The sequence below is a fragment of the Hevea brasiliensis genome, chromosome 14 (assembly GCF_030052815.1).
Source record: "Hevea brasiliensis isolate MT/VB/25A 57/8 chromosome 14, ASM3005281v1, whole genome shotgun sequence".
In the NCBI taxonomy this organism is placed as follows: Eukaryota; Viridiplantae; Streptophyta; class Magnoliopsida; order Malpighiales; family Euphorbiaceae; genus Hevea; species Hevea brasiliensis.
Window position 1 is genome coordinate 29627346 of NC_079506.1, and position 11944 is coordinate 29639289.

At 31.1% G+C, this 11944-nt stretch overlaps 1 protein-coding gene across 1 annotated transcript; it reads right to left on the minus strand.

Annotated features, from left to right (window-relative positions):
• Positions 1 to 3228: 3228 nt before the first annotated feature.
• On the minus strand, positions 3229 to 7084 carry LOC110658860 (transcription factor bHLH95-like). The gene is made up of 3 exons (XM_021816625.2): positions 6552 to 7084; positions 4402 to 4857; positions 3229 to 3578 (listed from the first exon to the last, which is right to left on the minus strand). The coding sequence occupies exons 1-3, from the start codon at positions 6945 to 6947 to the stop codon at positions 3483 to 3485; spliced, it is 948 nt and encodes a 315-aa protein (XP_021672317.2). The 5' UTR covers positions 6948 to 7084; the 3' UTR covers positions 3229 to 3482.
• Positions 7085 to 11944: the final 4860 nt, after the last annotated feature.

The window sequence follows — 11944 nt, forward strand, 5'->3', positions numbered from 1 at the left end:
CCTCGGCTCAAGCTTACCATCTCTCACATGAGCATAAGCAGGGCAACCAACTACTCTCAGCTGAGAGTAATCAATAGGTGAATCAGACTAGATCTCAAAAGGAGTTTTGCACTCAATAGCTGTAGATGGAGATCTATTCACTAAGAAACAGGCTGTATTAATTGGTTCAACCCATAAATCCTTTCCCAATCCTGAATGTGAGAGCATGCTTCGTGCTTTATCACAAAGCATTATGTTCATGCGTTCTACAATACCATTATATTGTGGTGTCCTTGTACAAGTGTGATGTCTCACTATACCTTCATTACTGCAGAATGCATCAAACTCACGATTGCAAAATTCCAACTTATTATCAATTCTAAGATGCTTAACCTTCTTTTCTGTCTGCTTCTCAATCATCGTCTTCCACTTTACAAAGGTTGAAAATGCCTCATCTTTTGTTTTCAGAAAATACACTCACACCATCTGAGAGTAATCATCAATCAAAGTCATAAAGTACCTGGCATCGCTCCTGGAAGGGATTCTGTTAGGACCCCATAAATCTGAGTGGATATAATCCACTGTTCCTCTGGTCTTGCACATTGTCTTTTTGTCAAACTTCACCCTGGTCTGTTTGCTAAACACACAGTGTTCACAAAAGTCCATAGATTCTGTTTTCTGCCAGTCTAATAAATCCTGCTTTCTTAATACAGATAATATTCTTTCACTCATATGACCAAGACGCATATGTCAAAATTGAGTTTGATTATGATAATTGCTTCTGGATGCTACTACAGCTTCCCCTGAAACTGTACTGCCCTGAAGAAAATACAATCCTGAAACCAAACTGCTCTTCATGAGTACCATAGAGCCCTTGCACACTTTGAGAACTCCATTCTCTGCATGGTATCTGAATCTATAAGAGTCAAGTATCCCAAGAGAAATCGGGTTCCTCTTTAGTCCTAGAACATGCCAACACTCTAAAGTTCTGACAGCGCCATCAAACATCCTCAATCTGATGTTACCAATTCCTTCAATAGATAATGCACGATCATTGCCCAGAAACACCTTGCCACTCATTTGTTTATAAGTGACAAACTAGTTTCTGTGTGGACACATGTTATAAGTAGCACTAGTGTTAATAATCTAAGAATTTTGTCCATGATGTGAACTCAGATAAAATTTCTCTAGCACTGTCATCACCATTAGAATCAATAAAACTATCAACCACATTCGCAGAACTTTCTAGTTGCTTTCCCTTTTTATTTTTCAACTTTGAACAGTATCTCCTGTAGTGACCTTGCTCCCTGCACTCAAAATAGTTGGCCTTTTTCATTATTGACTTAGATCTGGCCTTAGATTTCTTCCTGTTGGAAGAACCCTCCCTTAAATGTGCTCTTCCTCTACTCACCAAACCTTCCCCCTCAAATCTTTCTCTATTATCTAGAAATTTCTTTTTCAACTCCTTCGATTTTAGAGAATTACTAACATTGTCTAGTGAAATATTATCTGTCTCATACAACAGAGTATCAACAAAAGTTTCATAGGAGGGTGGTAAAGAACATAACATAATAAGGGCCTGATCCTCACTATCAATCTTAATATCAATATTCTTCAGGTCCATAATGACTGAATTGAATTCATCCAGATGTTCTTTAATGGGCGTACATTCGCTCATTCTCAGATTGTAAAGCCTTTTCTTCAGATACAGGCGGTTGGTCAATGATTTGGCAAAGTACAACTCCTCTAATTTCTTCCATGCCGCAGATGCTGAACTTTCACCAGCAATCTCATGTAGGACATTATTAGTTATGCTCATGAAAATCGCACTCAAGGCTTTCTCCTTTAGATTAGCCTTTTCCGTCTCTTTCATACCTTCTGGAAAGTTATCCTCGATTGCCTTCCATAGACCTTGTAGGATCAAGGAAGATTTAATTTTAATCTTCTACAGACTGAAACTCGGTCCACCATCAAACTTCTCCATCTCATACTTTATTGAACATGACGCCATCTGTAAACCCTAGGTTTTACACACAAAGCTCTGATACCTGTTTGTTATAATAAGCATGTAAATCTAAGGCACACACACAAATCGTACAATCACACAGTATTGAAAAGAGAAGAAGAATAACACAGGATTTAACGTGGTTCAACTGTAAGGTCTACGTCCACGTCCACGGGCAAGACAAGAGAAAAAAGTTTCACTATGATGAAAAGAACAAGATACAATCAATCAGAACTCTCAAACTCTAACTCCAGTATTTCCTGAATATCTCACAACTCTACCGCAAATGGTAGAATATTACAATATTTATATTGGTCCATACCGGGAGGGCGTTGCCCCTGCACCCCAAAGGAGATCAGTGGTGGGCTTCAAGCCTGGGCCTACCGCCACAAATCTCATTTTTTATCCCAATTGGGTCATAGCGAGAAAACTTTTAGATCAGATCACAATTCGGACCCATGAAAACATATCCAAAAATTCAAGCCACAAAAATATAACAATAGCTTTCAATATCTTAGAAGGGACTAGAATTTAGCTAACCCTCTAAAGGGAACGGACTCCCTTTTTATGTTCAAAGCCACTTTTCTCCAATAACAAATTTATAACTTAATTCTTGGAAGCCCTAGAATGGGAAACCTTCTTTCACACCATAACCTTCGTTAATTTGTATGCAAGTTCTACACGGCTATCATTCAATGGTCCACCTAATTCTTGGAAGCCCTACAATGGGAAACCTCCTTTCACACCATAACCTTTGTTAATTTGTATGCAAGTTCTACACGGCTATCATTCAATGGTCTGCCGAAAAAGAACCCATCAATAGGTTTCAATCCACCCAATAAATCTTATTTACTTGCTTCCACTTGGTGCATCACCAAGCCTAAAATGAGAGAGCTTCCATTACATAGTTTTCCTCTCTCCACCTATTTTAGAAGATTTAACAGACTTTTTTATTTTTCATATATTTTTTTCCATCATCTGCCTACTTTCTTCTAGTTATTTTTGGATGCAAGAATTGAGTATTCAATCCATGAACTTGGCTAAGATTTTCTTAGGTGTATATACTCACAAGATTGATCAATATCAATTTTTTTTTTCTTATACGAATCAAATAGAAAAAGAAGAAAATTGAGATGAATAAATGGATTTGAATGAAGTTGAAGTTGTCATACATTAAAATTTCATTTGCATAATATTGTTCAAAACTGAATGATGCTAAGAACTGTTTCGCTGAAACTTTTATGATCATATATCATCAAGATGCAACTACATATATTGAAGTACATAGACCAACTGGCCTCCAAGGTAACAAATTAAAACCCTAGCATGCTACCTACTTCAAAGTATAAAGGCTTACATATATATGTATATTTGCTACTGTATATATGAAGAGTTCTTGCTTTCCTTTGGAGAAAACAAAACCCACGCATAAGAAGATCCAGGCTTGGGCAATACTCTCCTATGAAACAGTTTTAGGGTTTGCGTTTCCAAGTAATGATCATGAAGATACCCAGCACATTATCTCACCTGCAGCTTGTCTGTATATTTCTTCTACTGGCATTGCCTCTGAGAAATGATCAGAAGTTCTGTTTACCTGCATTAGTTTTAAACATGTAAGTTTTTTTCTGCTCGAATAAGGTAAATAAAATAGTACATGATTACTGTTTTTAAGACACAACAGATGGATTAATTACTAGTTTTCTTGTATTTTTTTTTTCCTTTTAATTCCTTCATTCATTTCTTCAAAGAAACTTCATAAATGTTTTGATAATTAGGTTGATATATAATCCCAAAATTTGAATATATTATTCATTAATTATTTTCTAAATAATTAAAAATTTTACCTTATATGACTTGAAACTCATCAGTGCTTGGAGGAAAAAAACCTACAGGTTGGGTCATTATGATTCACAAGTGCACTGCACGGATGCAATTCCATTCACACATATATAAAGGACACACATATACACAAAAAATTGAAAAAAAAAAAGTTCAAAAAGTACTTCTGCTTATATATATACTTACCAACTAAGAATTGTACTATGAAAAGTAGAAATTTGTTTCCAATGGGACAATTAGAAAATTTTTTTTTCCTACAACTGGTTCTGATTGGGAATCAAATTTAAGATTTCACAACTCTGAAAATGAATCTGGTACATTGAGCTAAAGATGAGAAAATTATATCCCATTTTGTACCTCATCCAGTTTGGGAAAAAATCAGGTAGTCTAATTAAGTCCTTTCTTAGTTATATAATTACAATTATTTTCTTGTCTTGGTTTTGTTAATCTGTCTTTTCAATAGTAATACATTCTCTTAACTTTGATATTTCTGGAACTAGTTAAAAACAATTCATAAGCAAGTGCTGCAACTGAAAAACAAAAGTAAGAAATTAACTAAAAATATGACAGTAACTTACATGCGCTTGAATCATGTACATGCTTTGATTGCAATCTGAGGAAACATGAGCAGATAGTATCTCAATGTTATGCTTTTCCAGCACATAGCAGATAGTAGTGAAGAGACAATGCTTCTTGGAAGAGCATATGCTAATTTGTGCTTCATCACCACAAATGTTCAAGACAACATTAGAAGAAGTCCATGTTTGGAAGAGCACAGGAAACCTTGCAACTGAAGGTACATTATTTGAAGGTTTGGTTGAAGCAATTGCTAAGTTATTGGATCCCTGATCTGCTAAGAATGCCTCCCTTGAGTCTGCTAGCTTTTGTGGGCAAATCAAAGAGAAAGTTGGGTCATAAGAGAAAGCTGTGGCACCTTGAAGCCTTTCAAGTTTTTGCTTTTGTAGCTTCTGTAGTGTTTGCTGTAGGGTTTTGATGTAGTTCACTGCCTCATCAACAATGGTGGACTTGTCAGCCTGCAAATTAATTTACCTTTAATTAAAATCAATACACGCATGGAAAAGGGAGGAAAGGTTAATTATTAAGTACATATTGTGTACTTTGTATATATGAAAAGTAAGGCTTGTAATATCTCCTCATGATAGTTAAAATTAGAGAGAGAGAGAGAGAGAGAACGTAAATTACATCTTATTATTTGAAGAAGATATATAGCATGACAAAATTGAAACATTATTATTCATACTTTTGCCATCTATATAAATTCAATGTGTAGGAAAACATATATAAACTTAGTTTTTCATTGATTTAAGATACAAATATATAGATCCCTCCTATTTTACAAGTAGATTCCATCCTATATATATTATGTTTAGATTCATAAGTGCATATGAATTCAGTTTAGACAAAAAATTTTATATTGTCTTATTATCACATTTAACATGGCATATTTTTATTGGTATTAGGTTAGTAATATGCCCTGAAAATTCAAAGGTGGATATAGATTTTTATGAATAGATAGAGAAGATAGCAAACTAAAAGAGATAATTAGGGCAATAAAAATTATTAGGCAAAGTAGCATTTCCTCATTCTAAATATTAAATTTGGGATTTGGGAGATCTTATATTGTTGGATTACAAAATATAGTATGCAATAAATAGAGATCTATCGTAAATTTGGAAAGAAATCCATTGATAAGTGTATATATATAAAATCTATGACAACAATTAAATTTTAATTTTAAATTAATTGGGGTTGATTATATAGATGCTTATCCCGTTCTAATAGATATGACTCCTCCACCTATAAGTGAGCTTAGTAAGCATAATCAGTTTCAAGCCTAGATAAAAGAAGATTGCTGTTGACTGATGACCAATGTAAAATTCAGTCACTTTTCATTATATGAATCTTATGATATATATTTTCTAATATATTAAAAATAACAGCTTTCTTATTCTTCCCTTTTTTAAGTCATATGCTCGTATAATTCAGTGAATATATGCATATCTTCTACTAGTGTTGAGGGTTAATTAAGGTTAAAACTTCAAACCCAGCTATAAGTTCTCTCTCCTTTTCCCTTTGTTCTCATTTCTTAGGTACAAAATCGAGGGTTTCTACTACTGAACAAATGGATGAAATCCACTGAGGCATGTAAAGAACATATATCCTTAGAGAAAGTTAACCTAGCTATGGAACTTTTGAGGACTTTAAACTGGACAGCGAATTCTGAAGTTTATCAAGAGCTTAACCGTGCATTTCTTTAAGCACAGTCACCAAAAAAATAAGAGAATAATTAAGCAAATATATTAAGGAATTTCTAAAACCCTCTATAAGCTTCTTGCAATAAGAACATACATGTGTTACTTAAATTTAATAGAGAGTTCTTAAATTTAATAGAAAAACCAACGTAAAATGAGAAAAAAAAAGTTAAGCAATATCAACCCTTCTATCTAACTGCCCATGAAGGAAGAGAACAAAAACGATTCACCTTTAACCAAAAAACTTCAAGTATCAAAGAGGCAAGATAAGGTATCCCTTCATTCTTAAAGATAAAAAGTTAATAGCTTGCTCTTCAAAGCTCACACCCATAAAGAGATTGCATCAAATCATGAAAGAAGAAGAGAAAAATGGTAATTAATTAAACAGGCTATGGCTAGCTACTTAGCCTTTATTTTTATTTATATATAGAGCTTGAAACTTGTTGGTTCTTTACCTTTGGAGGAAGTTGAGGAAGCAAAGTATGAAGATTAGCAAACATATTCCTCATCTTCTTTCTTCTTTCTCTTTCTGTCCATATATGTATCTCATGATCCGATTCTCCACCGCCGCCGCAGCCACCACCACCACCACCACTTGCTTTTTCGTGTTTGGCCCCACTATCATCGCTTCCCTTGCCATTTTTATGCACATCACCTCGACCTCGCTTACTCTTAGCCAGTTCTTTCCCTAGTTGTGTTTGGCCATTAAGAGTGTTGGAACTCGGAAGCACCTTCTTCTCTGATTTCTCATGGCTGCCGCCTGAAGTATTGTCGGAATTGGATAGAACCCATTTTTGGTTTTCCCATAAGAAAGCTTCATGATGATGAGCTTCTTCTTTAGACAGGGCCATAGACAGATAGAAGAATGAAGGGGGTGGTGATATGAGGAAGAAGAATAAGAGAAAGGAAGGGTTTAAAAAGGAGGCAAAGCGAAGAGAGAGAGAGGGAGAGATGATTAGGGTGGCAATAGAAGATGGCCAAAATACAATCATAAGGCAATGCCGTTACTAGGCTCGAAAACAAAAACGGAAAATATATATACATATATATGTATGCTAACCGCGTTGCTAGAAAAATAATAAATAATGGATTTCTTTGCCTTTTAATTGGGTCCCACTTGTCTAAACTAAACATATCCTTTTGGATATCACTAGCTAGAATTAATAATATCATAGCCCTTCTTACAAGAAAAACAAATAATAATATCAAAGCCAATATGGTTAATCTAGTTTAATTATAAGGATTGTTGCTCCTCTTCTTTATCAACGTGGATTTAACTCCCTGAAAGAGGATAAATTATATAGTATCACCCCGATTTCATATAAAATATCTTAATATAGAATAGCAATTTAATAGTTGGTGGATATATATATATATATATATATATATATTTATTTATTTATTTATTTTTAAAAAAAATGTGAGGTGGCTATATATATATATAATTATGATATATTTACTATTTCATGTTATAATATGGAATAACTGTTTTATTATATAATTTATTTTAAGATAAAATATTTAATAATTATTTATTTAGAATGCACCGAGTTGATACGAAGGAGTCAATATGAAGAGTGTGCTTTTAAAATTATTAAAGAAAAAAAAAATAATTTCGATGTCACCAAAATGGACTTAAAAATACTGTGACAATAAGTAAGGAAAATAATAATATCATAACCCTAGGGTTGATTTTGCTAATGAGGTTATTATTACCCTATTTTTCTGGCTTCAATTCTCACTATTCATTTCATATATATTAATAAAATTCTTTTTAATTGAGTGTTTGGGAGTTAATAATATCTTATCGTCAGAGGGCGGAGGGAGAGGACTAGGGGAAGCCTTTGGCCTCCAATCTTTTTAAATTTTTCCTGTATATATATGTATATATTTAGAGAAAAAATTATTTTATTTTAGATATTAATTTCCCTAAAAAAATAATTATATTATTTTATTAAGATATAAATAGCGTAAAATATTAGAATTATTTATTTTTTATTATATATTCAAAATTTTTTTAAAGTATTAGTACCTTTAAAAAAATTCTAACCTAATTACACTCTATTATGATATTTTTGAATATACAATATTGACCCTTCAAAATATGCAAAAAATAAGAAATTTATAGGGAAAAAATGTAATTAAATAAAATATTAAATTAATTTTATGTATAATGTTGACTGCTCGAAAATAATTTTCTAACTCCACCCCTACTTATCATTGATTTTGATGTGTTTTTTTGATAAATTATTTAAAATTAATATATATACGAAAATTTGTATTCAAATTTTAGTAAAAACCAATTATATAAAAAAATTAGAATATTCAGTATATATTTTTTTACTATTTAATCATTGATTATTGACCACTAAAATTAACAAACTACTACTAATCACTAATCACTAATAATTAATTATAGTTACTAAATTAATCATAAATCAATTAATAAAAAAATTAAAAAATTAATTTATGTAATTATAAGCGTGTTTACTTTTTTTTATTTATATATTAATTTAAATTTTGAGACCAAATCATAGGATAATATTTTTTATTTTCTTATAAATAATTAAGATTTAATTGGAATTAGAAAGATAAATATCTAATAGAGCGAGGGACATTAATTCATAATAATGCCTTAATCAATAAAATATGTAACATAAGAATTTTATACGGGAGGAATTATAAAAAAGAGAAGGGTAGGCATAATATATGCAAACGGCTCATTCAAAAACTTTATAAAATGAAGTAAAAATAAAATTGTCATTTTTTTTTAAATTTTTGTTAGGGTAACTACACATATATTCTCAGTTTGAGTTGCAGTATGTGTTGTCTCCCTTTATTATTATTATTATTATTAGACAATTAATTTCTTTCACGAAGCTACTTACTATAATTGAGATTACTAAGAATGAAATGAAAAGAAAATCATCCAATCTCAAAATTAATTGCTCAGAAATTATATGGAACCAATTATATTATTATTATTTTATTTGGGTTTAATGAAATAATCCACAGTTTTGCATAGTTGCTCATTGTTTTCATATAAGTTTTAAAGACAAGAAACGACAATTTATTGTAATTAGTAATAATTAGAATATCTTGTGACTGACAGTAATTTTGTCCCTCAATTTAAAAAGATATACGAGCGTTACGTGCAAATGTAATCATTAAATGGCAGCTTTTCTTTAGGATACGTATAACACCCTTCCTTAAGTTTGTGTGTTTATTTATTTAACTGATGAGATACTTCTTACCTAAAAAGCAAAAAAATTATGCTCCTTCAATAAATAATTTCGAGGTAAAATATCAATCGAAGTTAATACAATCAAGAAAAGAAAAATACTTCTTAATTTAATTGTTTTGGTTAACAAATAACCTATTTCTAACAATAACATTTAAAAAAAATATGTGAAAATAAAATATCTACGTTTAAATTCACATAACATATATGTCATACATATATATATATATATATATATATATATATATATATATATATATATATATATATATATATATATATATATACACAACATATTGCGTTTCAGATTAATAAACAATGGAAAAACTACTCAAAGTCACTATTGCTCAAACTCATAATGAAACATCTTTGAGATTCTTGAGTGGTAGTAATAGATTTTTTTGGCTGGATTGTCATAAGTCATAAGCCATTCACTTGTATTATTTTTTCTTTCACCTTTTTAGATTTAAATTATGAAAAATATAAGAAAATACAGAGCTTTCATGTGTCGTTTGCTTTTCATAGACGGCGCCACTGATGTTGTTTGTAAATTTTTTTTGCTGATTCGGAATAGTGAGACAAGAGAGAAACATTAGATGGGTTAGCTTGAGTAATATTTCTTATGCTTAAGTCAATAATAGTACTAAGCAAAGTATAAAATTGAACAGAGACAGCAGTATACCTGAATAGAGGCTTGAGCTTTTTATATAGGCAATAGATAGACTTAGGTTGATATGATGATTGTGATAGATGATTTCTATTTTAGAGGAAGTAGTCTCGCATGTTGTGTAATAAAAATTTAAAATTTTTTACCTTTTTAAAAAATGAATCAAATGAACTTCAATAAGTTAAATTATTTATTTTCTTTATATATTAGTAAAAATTTTAATTATTATATTAATTTGTACACCGATATATATGGGTTTGATATTTAGTTTAAATCAAAATTATCGATTGAATTAAAATTTTGAATTGATAATTTCCTTATTCACTAATACAAACATTTGTTTATACTGGGCACATGGGTGTCAGAAACTGTGTTTACTATTTAACCTTGCTCAAATTGGATGGCTCTATATTGTAATTTTAATATTAAGAATAAACAACTAGTTTGCCATTAAGATATTCCTAAAACATGTAGTGTCAAAGAAGACATTCACTAAAAGAAAAAAAGCATAACATCTCAAATGGAAAAGGGAAGAAAAGTGGAAGATAAATGGGGCCTTTGGATTAAATGAAATTGCTATCATACCTCCAAAGAGAACTTTTTGGCTTCTTTTTCTTGGACCCTTATTACAGGGCCTTGCAAGTTTTATATTCAAAACCTACGTTTCTAATTTTCCTTTGATAGCACTTAGCTTCTGTACTTCATCTGTCTTATTACAAGCTTCCTTTAAGTAATCCAAATGATCGTCTACATTTTCTTCCACTTTTAACTTTCAAATTCTCTTCTCTTTTAAGAAAGGTTTATTTCTTGCATAATGTCCTAAATCAGCTTCTGTGCTTCCCAAGATTACCTCATCCAAATGTATAATATTTGAAATTGGTGATACATCTAATTCTTTAGTTATTTGAGCAAACTTTTGAGGGTTTTTATATCAATAATTATAAAGATAAAATTATTAAATTAAGCAGTATCTAATATCAATAATTAAATTTATGACTAAAGGAGCATTTGATATGAGGTTAAAAAGGGGTAATTATTACCCTTGTAACTTTTTACCTCTTATTAATATTGTTTGAATATTTAAAATAGATACTTAAAGAGAATAGATTAATTTTTCACTCCATTAATATTTATGACTTTTTTGGAGGTTAAATATTAACCTTAGAGACCTAAGGTAATAATTACCCTTTTCAAGGTTAACATTTACCCTTGATTTTTTAACCTTCTACCAAACACATCCTAAAAAGCACAAGTTAAAATAAAATTTCAAATTCAGTTAGATTTTATCTAACAAAATTGTGGACCAGGCCTAGGCCCAAAATGCATACATGCAAAGCTAAAGGCTTAGTGCTCTGCACTCACATGACCTTTTGGCCTAGTGCATGGCATGTGCCATGCATGTGCTCTGCTCTTATTTGTTGAGCTAGGGTTGTGTGTGTTTGCCACAAGCCGCCTCTAGCAACATCGAAGCCCTCCAAATGTTTTTCGATCAGGATTTTTGGGTCTTTAAAAATCATTTGGTAGGGGTCAATTTCTTGAAATAAGGACCCTAAAACATTGTTTAGGCATATCCAACCCACTATCACAATTGGAAAATGACCAAAGGGGTCATCTTTAACCTTTGCAAACCATATTTTTTCTAGATTTTAAATAAGTTTTCTAATTTTGAATAGCTAAACTTCTTCATTTTAGATCAAAAAAATTCATGCCATATAATATTGGAAAGCTTGACATACCTAGTTTTGTTAAGGTATAATTTTAGTACCTAAAAAACTTTATATAGAGAGATCTCAAGCTTCAAAGGAGGCCCCTTGAACATTTTTCTAATATTGTATAATTAAGGTATTCTAATGGTAAATCAACCTAAAATTATGTAAACACATTTTTTATATGCTAAAAATGCCATTTATGCCAGAAAACAAGCAATCAAGCGCTTACAT

What these genes read in the sequence shown, in the direction of transcription:
- LOC110658860 (XM_021816625.2), bottom strand. Translation starts at nt 6,947, where the DNA reads ATGGCCCTGTCTAAAGAAGAAGCTCATCATCATGAAGCTTTCTTATGG. An exon ending in TTCCTCAACTTCCTCCAAAG is followed by an intron (nt 4,858 to 6,551) that starts GTAAAGAACCAA and finishes ATTAATTTGCAG; the next exon opens with GCTGACAAGTCCACCATTGT. An exon ending in TGTACATGATTCAAGCGCAT is followed by an intron (nt 3,579 to 4,401) that starts GTAAGTTACTGT and finishes AAACTAATGCAG; the next exon opens with GTAAACAGAACTTCTGATCA.